General features: G+C 38.9%; 1 protein-coding gene across 3 annotated transcripts in view; it reads right to left on the reverse strand.

Moving 5' to 3' along the window:
• MYBPC1 (myosin binding protein C1) overlaps positions 1-16,022 on the reverse strand; it is a 78,599-nt gene that overhangs the window by 12,400 nt on the left and 50,177 nt on the right. For all 3 annotated transcript variants that reach the window (XM_076339771.1, XM_076339761.1, XM_076339750.1), the window contains 11 exons: positions 15,340-15,502; positions 13,964-14,070; positions 12,593-12,726; positions 11,299-11,455; positions 10,538-10,642; positions 9,703-9,891; positions 8,514-8,648; positions 3,632-3,799; positions 3,061-3,149; positions 1,491-1,686; positions 559-698 (listed from right to left, as the gene is read on the reverse strand). In XM_076339771.1, coding sequence (XP_076195886.1) covers positions 559-698; positions 1,491-1,686; positions 3,061-3,149; positions 3,632-3,799; positions 8,514-8,648; positions 9,703-9,891; positions 10,538-10,642; positions 11,299-11,455; positions 12,593-12,726; positions 13,964-14,070; positions 15,340-15,502 — 1,583 coding nt within the window. The remainder of the gene's footprint in view (positions 1-558; positions 699-1,490; positions 1,687-3,060; positions 3,150-3,631; positions 3,800-8,513; positions 8,649-9,702; positions 9,892-10,537; positions 10,643-11,298; positions 11,456-12,592; positions 12,727-13,963; positions 14,071-15,339; positions 15,503-16,022) is intronic.

The raw sequence follows: 16,022 nt of genomic DNA on the forward strand, positions 1-16,022 counted from the left end.
AGTGTTTAAATTTGCAGTAAGTGTTAAATGTAATAATCCAACTGCTCTCTTTTAAAGAAGTGTAAAATTCATGTTAGTTTAATGAAAATAATAAATGTCTCTATATTGCACTTTTCATCTGTAAATCTCAAAGCAGTTTACGAGTTACATATGTACCATTTTGCCATGGGTAGTAAGGAGTGGCAATGACTTACACAATGTGACGTTATAGCTTTGAAAACAACAGCACTACATTTTGATTCCAGTAGCAACTACTACTGGGTTTTATTTTCTCTACTGAGACAAAGGAAAAAAAGCAGAATTACTTCCCTCAAATCCACTTGTCCTTTCCTATTTAGTCCTCCTCTTTGGCATCATCTGAAAACATTTCCATTTTTAGGCTTTAGATACAGTGAACAGGAGATTTTTAGAATTTTTAGAGATGCCTTGCAGATTTTCTGAGCGCTGACTAGTCAATGCTTTGTCCACCTACATCAATTTAAGCATGTAAGGCTTTTTATTTTTAAAAGGGAGAATTCATGAGTACATCAGCCTTTTAAACATCTCTTTATTACTTACCATACTCTTCTTATCTGCTTTTTGAATAGTGTACCCAGTAATGGCAGCGTTGCCATCATCTTTTGGTGGCTTCCATGATAAATTCACATTCTCTCCCCAGACATCGTCAATAGTTACAACTTCTGGTGGCCCTGGGCGATCTGTAATGAAAATGTGGCAGCTGACATTTTCCATTGTTTGCTTTCTCTCTCTCTCTCTCTCTCTCCCCCCCCTTCCTACACACATCTTCCACTTAGTTAGGTTTTTCTCTCTCTTTCTTACAACACGCATGTGCCAAAACCAATGTCAAAAGAAAGCTGAGGTTGCAAAATAAAACTTTTCAAAGTTAAGGCATGTCAGAATTATGAAGAACTTAGCTTGACCGCTTTGTGAGTATGGTTTCTAATATGCATGTGCTCTTTGATTGCATAAGGACATGATATTTTGGAAAAGTTAAAACCAGTTGAAGATGTGTTCCTAAAAGACAAAGTCAGACAATCATTATAAAGTCTGTGCTACCAGTTTTGCCTATTATGTAAAGAAATAGATTGGTAAAAATGAAAAGTGAATGTGTTTTCTCATCTGTCTTTCCTACTTCCATGTACTTTCAATATTTAGGATTTCTTCCACATTACACTTGTGACAAAGTTACTATGAATTTACTACCAGTTCTGGCTATGGACACCACTCAATGGGAAAAGGCTTGCATCCTGGATAGACAAGAACATGAAGAGCACAACAGTGAAAAAAGAGACTGACATGTTCCAACAAGCATCTGCCATTGTGTAGGGAGGTTTACTTAGAGACCACAAATCTATAGCCAAGTAATTGGATATGGTGAGTTATCACTGTCGAGAAAGATGCTCTTTGGGATTCCTCTGCTTTCCTATAGCCTTGGAATGGCTGGAGTCTGCTTCTACAGCATGCATTTACTTCTGTTTCTCAAAACATACCAACAATCTGAATATCTATCGTAGCTTTGTCCTCCAAGTTCTCTACTTCCACTTTCATGTTATATTCTCCAGAGTGGCTCCTTTCTGCCTTTCGGATGAAGATGATAGTGTCATTTTCAGTGTTGCGGATGTTGATTTGGTTCTTGTCGATTGGAGAACCATTTTTCTGCCATGATACTTTTGCCCTTGGTCTTCCCTGTAAGAAGCCAGGAAACAATTTGTATATGATTTTGGGAGAGAAAAGGGTGGGAGAGAAAACGGGTTTATGTCCCATTTTTCCCAAATGGGAAATAAAAACTGTCCTGAAAGAAACTGAGAATTCTTTTTTAAATCATAGGGCATTTGAGATACAATCATATTAATTCACCTAAAATGCAGCTTGCTTTTTTTTTTTTTTTCAGGAGACTGAAAATATTTGCAAACTCAGGCTAAATTGGACAATTAACTTTCTGGCTAAAGTTGGCAATTAATTTCCAGTTTTCTAAAAGAAAAAGGAGAAAAAAACAGAAAATGCAGAACAAAATATTTCACCCTCTGGAAGTGCCTACATTCTCTACACTGGCAGTGAAAGAGGAAAAGTAGTGGACTAAACCTCCAGGGATCCCAAACTCTCTTCTTTCACTGCAAAAGCAATTGGAATAGTTGTTAGGTAGGCTGGATTGACATCTTTTGTGTGCCATTTTTATGGGCCTAGTAGTGCCCAATTTAGGTACTTAAATCGGAGTGAATTCCACCTGCTTTACCATGGAATTTGCCCTTCAGAGGCAAACAATTTGCAGATGCTGTCTGAAAAGGGTAATCTCACACCTTTTTGAATGCCTCCTTAGAGAATAACCATAGAATATTCCTTTAATTTCTCAAGAGCAGTGTATTTTGCAATGTATTGCTGATCAAGCTTTTATTAGGCTTTTAACAGCCTTGTAGAAGCCGGATTATGCTCACCCAGTATCTTTAGGTGTGCAGAGATGAAATAGAAATGAATTCTGCCATAATTCTTGTATTCAGAAGAATAAGGACCCTGCAGGTAGAGAGGCAGTCACTGTTGTAAAAGTTATGGGAAGGAAGGTTAACAGGATGCTGTGGGAAAACGTGCTATATCCTTGGAAAGAGTCATATTATAGCTATGATCTCAAGGGTTTAAAAGTTGCAGTTTCTATAGGAGGCAGTGAAACTCTGCCCACTCTTCCCCTCCCTTTTCCACTCTCAAGACAAGAAAAAGATTAAATGCTACAGTCCCACCCTTGATACCATATCTAACTATTGCCAGTGTAACCATTTTGCATTGTGCAAGCGATCATCTCACAGGTAATGTCTACTGGGAGGATTTATAAGTGTCCTTTGGATGACAGAAGAAAAATCAGTCTGTCTAAGCTAGCTACCCAATTCATTAATTGGCTTAACATCATTTCTTTGAGACGTCAAAGCAAAAGCTTTCAAGCACCTGTGTACTTCTGTGTGTTTCCACATCTGTTAGTTAACTCACTGGCCGACCAAAGTTACACAGAAAGAAGTTAAAAAGCAGCTATATAAGAAAAAGTAGTATTTTCCTGTCAGTGTTTTTAGTTCTTACCTGGAAAGGAATAACGAGATTCACAGTTTCTCCAACTCTTCGAGTATAGGTTTGTTTTAAGTGTCTTGGTAGACGAATCTTTGGAGGTTCTGAAAAAAGCCAAAAGCTTGTGTTTGACATTTATCTTCTTTTCTGACTTTGGCAGTACTGGTGGGCATGAGTATAAATAGGAGACTCTGTGGTCTACAATTCCCAGAAGTGACTAATGAGTGAGCTATCTTAAATTTCTTGGTCCCACAATGTTACTTTTGATACACCATCGTTTTTTGTAACACCAAATGTTATGGTGGTAGGAATAGGTGAGAAACAGTGCAACTCAAAAAAAGCAACGTCAAGTTCAAGTTCTGCAGAAAAAAAGCCTTGAAAGGCTGAGCAATAAAGGCTCAGAAATGAAACAAATAAAAAGAATTACAAGTATTTTTAAAGGCGGTTTCATGATTTCTAGCCACTGCACAATGGCTTTGTAAGGCCATATCATCAGTTTCCAACAAGAGAGTACTAGCCTTAAAAAAATGAAGTAAGTATGGAAGCAGAGTGTATTTGTGGGTGAGCGTAGGCAGGAGGATCTTACCTATCACTTCCTTGACTAAAATAGGCTGTGGGTGGTACCTGGGCTCACTTGCACCAGCAGCATTCACAGCTTTTACTCTCACAAGGATTTTTGAGCCAGTCGGCAGGCCAGTGATAGTAAACTTCGTTTTGTCTGTCAGCTCCGGGTTAGCCACGATCCATTCATCAGCTAGTTTAGGGAAAAGAGGAGGGGAGGACGAATCGAAAGAATAGGGAATTATAAATACATCCACTGCACGGATGAGGAAAATTACAGAACGGTAATAGATTAATTATATTCTGTTTAATACCTCTGTTTTGTTTTTCTAATTATGCTGTAACATGATATTAATTCACTTTAATTATACGTAGGAAAAATGTTTCAAAGCTTTAAGGGTTTCTGCTGATTATATATTTATATTTAGAGAAATAAATGTTTTTAGAATGTGTCTATCATTTAATTTTCAGAGAGAAAACTGATTAGTCTTTAAATTCAGCTGATAGAAAACAAGGGGGACAAAAAGTATATTTCCAAAAGCACTCATCATTGCTCTAACAGCTTCCTTGGAGAGAAATGGGTTTTACAATTAATTTCAATAATATCACAATTAGACCAGTACTGAGTACTCTTGAAACTACCACTGAGACCGCAGGGATGAGAGAAACACAGAATATTTACAAATTGCAATGAAATGCCATCTCTTCTGGTGTCTTTAAAAAAGGAAGGCTGTGTCAGAATTATTCACATAATTACGGCATTCTTGGATTTTTTTATCCTACCCCTAGGCAGTCGCACGTAATCCACAGAGTGATGGAAACAGTACAGTCTTTCAGAAAAGCTTCAACTACAAATGGTACTTTCTTTTCCACCCTGTCCTCTAAACAGATCACTTTAACACTGCTGGCACCTTGACATTTGGAAGTCAGATTTATGCAGTAGCAAGTCAGTATCAATACCTTCCGCATCATGTAAAGTTAGCATTATAACATTAGCGCAGAAGACGAGAACTATTGTAAGCTAGAGAGCCCTGCAGACTTAGCGCGCAATACTGTGGTACATTGTCATAACTGTGGGCCTTACTTTTAGGAATTAAGTTCTCCTTCAAGCTGCTTCTTTCAGCGTCTAGCAGAAGACGATTGCAATCAATGACTGTTTCCTGAACACCTCCCCCTCCCCTTATACACAGACTACAGCAAATTCTGTAGACTGTTGCCCTTAAAATTCACTCTCAGAAATTTATCTTTACTTTTATGAAGAGAGTTTTTCTTTCATTAAAGAAGATTTATATCCTTTGTTGAATACTGTACCTTCCAGGTTAAAAGGTGGCTCCACCAATTCCTCAGACAGATCTGTCGATATACCTTGTGAGAATCCATCTTTAAAATTAATCAGAGACACCCACTTTCACACAGATGGAGCATTTTGTCAGTGGTTAGCAATTCCTGTTAGTAAGTATGCAAAGATAGATGCTGGGCTTTAAAGATTTAGAGGACCCATATTTAGAGAGACTGCAGGGAGGAAAGAGATGGGAAGAGGACATCTAAATCAAAGAACAGTTATGCATTATGCTCACAGAAAAGATAAAGGATAAAGGAAGAGGAGGAGATAAGGTTGTTTTTTTTCTTTGGGCCTGGTCACAGCCCTGGAAAGATGAAAAGAAAGAGGCAAAAAGAACATTTGGAAGAGAGAAATGAAACAAAATGATTATTGGAGAAAGTGTAGGAGGAGAAGAAAACACATCATAGAAGAGAAGAAATTCAGAGAAGAATTCTGAGTAAGAGAGACAGGAAAAGAGAAGTCTTGGAAAAAAACTTGGGGAAACAGAGGAAGAGAACACATTTAGCTAAAGGCAACATAGAAAGAAAATTAAAGAAGGTGGCCAAAATCATGGATGATGACAGATGATGTAATCCCTAAGGCTTTATTTCCTGGACAAAGCTACGACTGCCCTGGATTTCCTGGAATCCTGGACTTGGCTATTTTCAGGATAGTAAAAATACTATTCTAGTATCTGTGCACGGTCCTGGATGGGTACACTGGCAAAGATCTCAGCCAACAGACTCTCCAAAGTGCTTACTTACTAGCTATGAAAACAGATCATCTGCAGGTACATTGGCCCTTTAAAGGAAGATAAATATAGCGTCATAGGGAAAACTAGGGCCAAGCTCATCAGACTACCCCTGAAATGTCAAACAAGAACCAGTCGGCAGCATATATTACTAGGAATTGACTTCTCCAATTCAGTCTACTCCACATCACCACAGCAAGAGGTTCAAGTTGGATGTTGTAAACTAGCCCTGGGAAGGGGAGTTCTATATTCACGTTATTCACACCTATGCAGTGCCGGATCCAGATACTCATGATGAGACTCCAGTTCAGTAATACACACAGTGAGCTGTCAAAGGTGCTACCATAGTTAAGGAAGTCCAAGAGTCCACCATGTTGATCAAGTCATGAGGTTCAGACTAAAGGCAAATACCAATTTTTGCGAAGCAATACCAATGCTCATGGTACATGATTCTTCTAAATTAAAATTATATATGTATTTTGTCTTCCTGTTTTCAGATTGTGGTTTTCCTAATGATTGCTATGATAAGGAAGTCTCAAAAAAGCCCTCTTTAAAACTACTTCGGTGACAACGATGAAAGAATGGAGAAGGTAAAGACAAATGAGTTTACAAACAGATAACTAAAAGAAAAGAACAGCAGAATGAATATAGACAGTCATAAAAAAGTACCTTGAAATTAAAAAGAGTTATTAAACAGTACAGAAGAAATTAGTCTGAGGCAGAACAGGCACTGAAAGGACTGAGAAAAGGAGGCACTGAGATATTGCAAGAAAGAAAAAAAGGACTGAACATGGAGAAAAGGATGTATATTCCAATAACATGTCTTTTTAAATCGGTATTTTCTACCAAGCTTGCTTCTTCCTAACCATTTTCATAACATATATACATAAATAATGTCAATTGTGTATATATAGATGTATATGCATATATAGGAGGCATATATAGATATACATAAACACTCAGAAAGCTGTGTAAAATACATTGTACCCATTGTATTTTAACTGAGGTGGGTAACAATAAAATGACAGAGTTGACTGCCATTTTGTTGTATCTTCATATGTTTTAAACCTATCTGGAAAAAAAAAAAGTAAAGAATTTGTTCCATTCAACAGGTATACAATGATCTTCTGTTTAATAGTCCTTAAAAGATTGACTTGGAAGATTCCTCTGAACACCATAGTTTGCATTAGCGTATATATATTTCTTATCCTCTTTTGTCACCTATTTTGGAAATCACATGCTGTAATGTCAAGGGTTTTATGACAGTGACATATTAGAAACACTTTTAACTTTTCCCCCGCCATCCTTCCAATATGAAACAGAGCATAATATACAACATACACTGAAGTCCTCACATTGACAGCCCCCTTTATATTCCCATACATCTTGCCTGTGCAATGGAAACATTATAGGAATGCTGCATCTTGATGTAAGACTGCATGCTTACTCATTCTGAGCTGTTCCCACAGCTCCCTCCCAATATACAAGGAAAACCCTTCCTACCATTCCAGCTGTGTCTGCCTTCAGGTAATCTTCTCCAGACCTCTGAGCTTCTTGCAGTCTGTTCCTGCTCCTTACAGATATTCAGCTCAATACTACAAGATGCTGAGTGCTCCTGAGAAAAGCCAGTGGTTCTTCTTCACTCCCTCTCCCACTCTCCTGAGGGAGAGCTGAGGGCACTCTGCTCCTGTGGTATCTGACCACTTTTGTGAACTACCATTTTCCTGGATTGTCTGAATCTGAAACATGTGACAGTGTGAATGACAAGTTCTGTCCTCTACCTCTTGTCTCCAGGCTGTGGACTGCGTTCATGAAAAGCTTTCATTGAAATAAATGCCTTTATGAAAAAAGGTGTCCAACTCATCACTTGATTTACAGCGCAGTTAAGAGCAGCAGCTAGCAGAGCTGAAGATAACTGTGTCCCATTCATCCAAACACACAACATTGCTGGAGTCCCACTGATTGGCATTTGTCCACAGCGGCTGGGTATTGCACATACCACTCCAGGCCATTTGATACTTACCCAGGAGTTGGTGGATTTACTTTTTGAAAATAGACTTCATTTGATGCCAACTCAGAAGACAATCTGCTGGAAAATACTAAGTTTCTGCTGCTTGATCACCAAAGACTCTTAGTTGTAAAATATACATTATATTTCCCTATTCCTTGTTATTTTAGTCTCATAAGTTTATTCAGTCTCTTACATCTTTATCTTTCTCCTTCAGTTCTGTATAGATTTATGTCTTAGATGGACATAGTTAAAGATCCTGTATCTAACTATACTGAAATGTTGGAGAAATTCAATATCCAGACATGAACTTTGCATGCCTAGATAACTTCTACAGCCAGCTATTGGAGAGGCTGTTTGTCCTCAGTACTGGCACTTGAAGTAGCCAATTAGTAATATGTCAAGATAGGGATTACCGCACTGAGGACCTCCTGTCCCTAAAACCCAGCCAACCTGCACATATTTTGGAGCACGCTTATAGCCATTCATTATTTCCTATTCTTTCATCCATGCACTCTTTACTGCATTGACTCTTCATTTAGCTCAAAAAAGAGGATAGCGATTAACACGGTACTTGGTACACTACAACAGATTATATGGCTTTTGATTTGGATTTCAGATCAAAGGTAAGGTGGGTTGAACTACAGTCAATAGGCGGGATCTGGAATACAAACCAAAGGAGGCCTGAGCAAAACCCTGCTGCTTGAGGTCTTCTGACTGATTAGTCTCTGCCTTAAAGTGAGAGCACCTGATACTCGTAGAGAAAAAATGGAGAAAGTCTCACCTACTTTCACTATGAGTAACATACCACAGTCGTTGCCACTTACTTCCTTCAAAGCAGTACTCTACAACATAGCCGTCTAACCCTGCCGCTCCGATGTGGTCTGGTGGCCTCCATTTCATTGTAACTGAGGTATCAGTCACTCCATCCACTGCCAGGAGAGTTGGTGGGCTGGTAACAGCTGAAGCAAGCAGGCAGCGGGGAGAAGGCAGAAAGCTGTGTTACAATTAAAGGTTTACGTTTATGGTGTATATTCCTCTAATTTAGCATCATAGGTGACAGGCTAAATCCTGCGTACCAGGCATTTCCAATCATCCCTGGCACGTCTTCCCCAATTAGGACCAAACTAGGAGAAGCAGGTACCTCATCCCATATCTGCTCACAGCCTAACCCAGAGTTAAATTCCTCCTTCTGAGGAGTGAGAAGGACAAAGAGTGGTGGAAGGTAAAGCAGAGAAGTTGTGAGTAGCGTATTCTACAACAGCAGGTATTTTCTGGCAGGAGGACAGCATGCTGTAGCAATAACAGCTACCTTCTTCCTCCTCTGCATCATGGGGGTGCCGCTGAGCAAGGTGGGAACCTTTGCTGGCCTACAGAACAAGGCACCTTTCTTTTACAGGGACTTGTGGTTGTCACAATAGTTTGAAATATCTGTTTCTTTATATGAAAAGGCCACCAAATTAGTCTGTCACTAGGTGAATGACAAGGCCCTCTAGCTGTTACATTAATATAAAGCAGTAAGAGGACATGTAGAATAATGTAAAATATGACCTAGCCAATCTGGATTGTCTGCAAAAGGATATTGAAAATATGTGATCCCTTTCTGCAAAAAACAACCAAGACTATAATCCATAATCTTTATCAATTCTGTAAATTGCCAGTAGCTTGACTCTGTTGACTCAGGAGGGTACCCTATGATATACAAAAGCATGGAACTATTAATACTGGTCCTTAAAACATATTGACCATAGTATATCAGGCTCACCTATAGCATGTCACTGTTTTATTGTAGTGCACCATTTTTCTGTCTATACATCCTTGTTTCTTGTTTATAAAAGACTATAAATCTATCAATCCTTCAGGGATAGACATATAGTTTATGCGGCACCTAATAAAGACACATCCTGAGCAACACAAGTGTAACAAGAACTACAGTTATATAATTAGATGACTGTAGTAATGTGTCAAAGATAATTTTCTAAATGCATACCTATCTCTATGCTCTTGTTTACTTACCTAAAGGAACAAAGGACTTCGAAGGCATACTTGGTTTGGAAATGCCTATTGCATTAACAGCGAATACACGGACCTCATAAGCAACACCTTCAATCATCTTCTTTGGCTCAAAAGTTGTTTCTTTACACAGCTCAAAATTCAACCTCATCCACCTGGAGCTTTGTTTCTTTTTCCTTTCAATGAAATATCCTATTGACCAAACAAAAGTTTATTATAGTAAGTGGTGGCATAAAGCTCAATAGTGAGGGGTCTGATTTTTGACTGGCCAATAGCGTTTTTCCTGGATGCACCTCAATATCTCCTGGCCTCAGAGTGGTTTAGGTGTTATTGTTAAATTTTTCCTATTGCAAACTATCTGATAGTCATCTATTTGGCTTTCATGGCCATGTACGAGCTTTTTTTGGACTTCACTTACAACACTGCTGTAGTCAGTTCAGTGTGAAAAGGGCCTGATTCTGCTGGCCTCTCTGGGCCCCTCTGACTTTCCTCTTGGTTCAGTGTATTAGAAGATATTCCAATTTACTCAGTAAATTGTTTCTGAAATCCCTGCTAACATTCAAACAGGCTAACTGTTCAAAGTTTGGTATTATAAGGGGTTGTCTTTCAAGTAGGGGGATTGATAATGTGGCAACATGCAAAATGACAAATCTCAAAGCATTAGAAAAACAGGTATCCAATAAAGTCGAAGATTGGGTAGAACATTCTTGCAACTGGGTACTCAGAGTGCAACTCTCCAGGGCCTGAGCTAAACTCTGATCCTATGGCGTCCATTATTAGGTGTTTGTTTCTTTTGTCTATATTAGAGCACCACCACAAAAAAAAGAAAAGTATGTACCTAAGATGGGTGATCCACCATCATTTGCCGGAGGTTCCCAGGTCATAACACACCAGTCTTCACCCACCTCAGTCACATGTGGTGCCTGAGGAGGATCAGGGACATCTGTTGTAAACAAAGTAAATATTAGGAAAAAAAAAAAAAAAAGTCTTTCTTCTTTTTGCATAGGTTGAAATAAAAAATGTCAAATAAGGAACAAATCTAAATAGTTTTTGAAGTGCAACAGGATTTCCTAATGAGGAGAGAGAGATAAAGGTCTTTGTGGATCCTGGCAGGTGGTTAGGAAGGGATAAGTGCCAAGCTCTTCAGCACAGCCAAGACACTTGAGGGGCACTTGAGGGCATGTGGTAAGACAGGGCCCACAGCCACATGAAGAATGGAGAACGGGGAGTGTTAAGGACACCCTGAGGTAACTGCACAAGTTTGGCCCTTGCAGCATGAGGTGGCAGCGGGGTGATAATTAACTCCTACTTAAATCCCATGCTAAGCTCCTGTGTCCTTCAGTAACACTGGGCCATAGTATCCTTGCACCTCAATTCCACATCTGAAAATGAGGAAAAACAGGGAAATGGCATTTTTCTGAGAATCTACAACAGTTTGGTAGCTAGGGAGGACAGTATCTACAGAAGAGACCCTTCGGATAGAGGAAGAAGAATTTGTCTCTTGTTGGGGTGCAGAACAGTAGGGTTCTTCAAGGAGTATTTGTTGAAAAGGGCTGTGATAAAAGACATGGCTCGTGTGCACTGTTCCACGTGACTTACCAACCACTTTAATGTTGATTAGAGCTGTGTCCTCTCCAGCCTCATTCTTTAATGTTATTCTGAAAGGACCTGAATCTTCCCTCTCAGCTGTATCAATGACCAAACAGCTGCTGTCTGGGTATGTTTCTGCCCGTATTCTTCCGCTGTCTGTAATCCACTAGGAGTCAAAGTAAGCAGAGGGGAAAGTCATATTTTCTGGATTTGAGAATCAAAATGCTCAAAAATCAAAATCCAAATGCAGTACAGGACACTTCAGCAAAAATACTAAAGTGACTGTAAGAAAAAACACACTAAAGCTCAGAATTTCAGTCACCTAATGATCACAAAAATGACAAAATAACTGAGGGACAAATAAATAACTTTAAAATACGGTAACTGTTTAGTACTCAGTTCAGCCATTGCATCTCAAAGGAAGAGGCGCTAGGCTTACTTGTCCTGTGAGCAAGAACATGCTTTTGTCAACACTACCTGTCATTAATTTGATGGAAAGAGTAGTGGATTCTCCCAAAAGTCTCATCGAAATGTAATTTGTTCAGTTTAAAGGTCAGAGTGATTGTAACGGTCAGTAGTTTGTCCTCACAGATTTCAAATGCTGGCATGTATTTTGGAGTAAGAACTCTCCTAGAATAATTCCCTATTTAGACTAGTCCACAGTGGTGATACTACAATTAATATTTGAAAAATAGTAGTCAGAGATTTGACCAGATAGGTCTGACAAATCCAGTAATAATAACATGTTCCAGCTTCCACATACCACAATGAAAATTTAAATGTGAAAAGTGTCTTTTTGGTATTACACAGTCAGGGATTGATCTGTGCAAAATTTTGCATTAAGACCCCAAATGCAAGACACCAATTGCCCAGCCTGTTGTTTCATTTGAGACTTGACACTCCATCAGAATTTATCATTCATTTTCCAAAACCAGACCATACCGTGGCTTCCTATCAAAACCTGGCAGCCATTCTGGGCAGTATGTACAGAAGAAGTAGCCATTTGGTAGATTTTCACTAGTTTTCTTCTGTATCTCATATGTCCCTCTCCTTTACAATTTATTTATAGCAAAACCATATCTTTTTCCTTCATTAATTTCAGCCTTTCCTCAAAAAGACCCGGAAGATACTAAATAGTATTTATCCATTTTACCCTTCATTTTTGACCGAGGAGAGTTTTTTACATAAAATGCATCTCCTTATTTTCTGCCATTAAAATCAATGTCTTCACAAGGCTAAAGGTTATTTTTTGAAGTAAAAGGCCCCTTGTCAAGCTAAAGAAACGTGTGTAATGACAATGTACCTTGTCCCCTTTACTCCACATGACTTTTGGAGTTGGCTCGCCAGAGATGGGGATCTCAAGTCGTAGTTTGCTTCCTGCCACTACTGTCACAACGTTATCTTCCCCAAGACCATCCAAGTGGAGTTTAGGAGGATCTGAAAAAGGAGAGATTGTCCAAATTTGCCACGTGGCTGCCACTCTGAGAGTTCAGTGACCTGGCACAGGTCTGCAACATAGAGAAACATACTCTATGTTTTGTATTTTCCTGGTATTTTGGTATTTTTAGTCAACGGAGTTTTGTTTGGAAGAAAATTTGTAAAGAATTTTTTTTTTAAGGAAATAGTTGTCTGATGAAAAATAAATCATAGCACCATAGAAATTTTGGAATAGTAGGACCATAAAAAAAAAAAATCTGTCTTTCTGAGGCAGAATTATGCATATTTAGGTAACTTCTGAGAGAGATTTCCTCTAAGTGGCTCTTGAGAATTTCCATTGCAGGCTTTCTTCAACACCTGGAGTTACCACCCTTCAGACATCACTGTTCTTACAGTTTAAAAGTTTTCTTAACCCAAATCCTTTTCCTGAAAATGAAATGGTCACTTTTGTTGTAGCCCATGTGTATGAAGAGCAACTGATTAATATCCTTTTACAACTTTTTTTAATGTATTAGAAGATTATATCTGTGAGCATACCCTCCAGTACCCCTTCCTTCTTCATTCTCCCTAAACCTTTCTAACACAGATATCCCACTTCCTTCAGCTTCAATTACAAACCATATTTTCTAAAGCTTTGGGCCTTTATGGTGCTCTCCTTTTGACTTCCAAGTCACTGGTTGCAGTTAAAAGCCCGTGAGGTATCACTGTGGGAAGAGAAAATGCCTTGTTCTATTTTTGTTTCAATGACTGGGATCATTAACAAGCCTTCTGTTTTGCTGAGTGAATAAAAACTGACCAGAAACATTTCACTCTCTAGATATCATTTGATGTATTTAGGGAATATGTACCTGCTTTACTAATATATTACCAAACCAAATCACATTTTGAAATGTCAGCAAGCCAATTCTTCAAAGACAACAACACTGTATATCTGAAAAGAGGATAGCAACAGGTGTTTTACACAAACTCTTAGTAGTGGTTTAGGTTTAGGAATTCAACATCAAGAAGCCTTCCCTGGGAGCTCCCCCAGGCTTGTAAACTATGAGCAGATCCTGAGCACAGGCAAAGCATGCTCTGACTAGCTAGCACTTTGCCAAAGCAGCCGCTCTGTTTTCTGTGGTAGATGCCTGCTCAGAGGAAACAGACTGATTGTAATCAAGGATATTGCATGCTGCATTTAATTTCCAAGGGTCAGAGAAAGAGATGTTATATATAAGTCATTGTGCCATATACTTACCCACAACATGTACTTTGCATGGAATATTAATATTATAGGCATCTGGTACAAACATGTATTCACCCTCATCATCAACAGCAGCGCTCGCTATAACAAATCTGTGGATTCTGTAAAAAATTGAAAAAGAAAGAAATGTAAATTGTTTTTGAAGACTGCTTGAAGCTATAAGGAAAAATCTGTGAAACATTTAGGAGATCTGTGCAAGTGTGTAAAATTACTGACTAAAAATCCTTTGCTGGCTGCTTAGTGGTATTTTAGCTGATTAAATACTTTGTGATTTGTACAAAATATTATTGAGACAACCAGCAAATAATGTAACTAATTCTAATATTTTTTGTTTGAACACAGAAGTAGAAAAATACAGGAGTGTAATCTTGACACAGGGATTCTGTGCTGCTGCCATTAGATTGTAATTTCATTGTTCAAGAAAAAATGTTGAGGTGATCCCATTGTGAGAATATTCTGACTTTTGTTAGACCATCTTTGTGACAGGATCCAATCTGCTATTTGTTTGCCAGAATAAAGAAATGGATGAACAAAGCATATGCTGCTCTTACTACCTAACTGCATCTTCCAGTATGATGATATTTTTGCTCTCCTGTCACCTGCTGTGGCTAAGCTTTGTTCAAGGTAGGACTCACCTCTGTGCCCTTCCTGCTCCCCTTTCCCTCACCTCACCCTATGGGCCTACATGGGTTGTGGGGAGCTCCTTCATCTTATGTCAATCCAAGGGGTCATTACACAGCTGGCACTTGTCCCCTATTGCGACTTAACGAGCATTATGGAATCAATGCAAACGTTTCATAGCCTGTTTAGGAGCATCTTCACAAGTGCAGTTCCCAGCTGTATGAATGGTCTGCTAAGCTGAAGTGAAGAGGATGTAGTTAAAGGTAGGACCTGTTTTGTTTTTTGTTTTTTTTTTAAACTGACAAACTTTCCATGAAAAAGGATGGATTATAAATCCAAAGGGACCTGATATCTCCACACACTTTACATGGGCAGAGATACATGGTCTGAGCTGACACAAACAGAAGTTATCAGAAAAACAGACATTTAAAAGCTATATGTTTTTAATAATGTCTAACAACTATTTTACCTTCCTACTTAATATCCCATACTAACAGCAACAGCAATGTTAAGAAAAATTAATAGCTTGAACTTAGATGGATCAAGGATTTGATTATTGTCCTCCACAGCCAAAAGACACAAGATGAAAGGGGGCAAGGAGACATGGCTTTTATGATGATAAAAATAAATGTTTGAGGGACAGAGGTAAGGCTTGATTACCAGATAGTTTTCAGTGAAGTATCCCATATATTGGCACATCTCTACAGTGTCATTCCATCAGAAGTCAAGTCAATACACAACAGGCTTACCTTCCTTTGTGATAAAGCTTTACACGGTCACCAGCTTCGACCAGTTGCCCATTTTTGTACCATTTCCCTTCCACGTTCTCAGATATCTCACACTTCAGGTGGATTTCCTGTCCAAGCCTCACAGTCTGGTCTTCTAGTGCAAGTGATATCTTCAGTGGTCTCACTTAGGAAAACAGAAGCAGAGATTTTAATGCTAATATCAAACAATAGCTCATGATTCTGTCATGGAGCTGCTACTAGCCATCACAATAGTCTTCAAGCCAGAAAAATGCCTCCAATAATAAAGTTCTTAAGTCCAAATACCAGTAATATGTACATGTAAGCTACATAAGTTAAATGCCTCCAATAATAAAGTTCTTAAGTCCAAATACCAGTAATATGTACACGTAAACTACGTAAGTTAACCTCTTTCCATGTAGTCTGATGCCTTAGAAAGGGTGATCCAAAATATCCATGCCCTGACTGGGGAAACTCCATGGTTATTGCCAGTAGAGGAACTAAGCCCAGGAGCACAATTTGAATGCTGTCCCCTCTCTGGTGTGTAGGTGCTGGAGGTAGGGTGTTTCTATCCCCCCGAGTCCAGTAAGAAACTTTCAAGATGTGAAAGACCCATGTCCCCAGACTTATGCACTGGAAGGGATTACAACCCACCTTTCCTGTGATCTAACAGCCATCTAACTGCT

This window comes from Aptenodytes patagonicus, chromosome 1 (genome assembly GCF_965638725.1).
Source record: "Aptenodytes patagonicus chromosome 1, bAptPat1.pri.cur, whole genome shotgun sequence".
Lineage (NCBI taxonomy): Eukaryota > Metazoa > Chordata > Aves > Sphenisciformes > Spheniscidae > Aptenodytes > Aptenodytes patagonicus.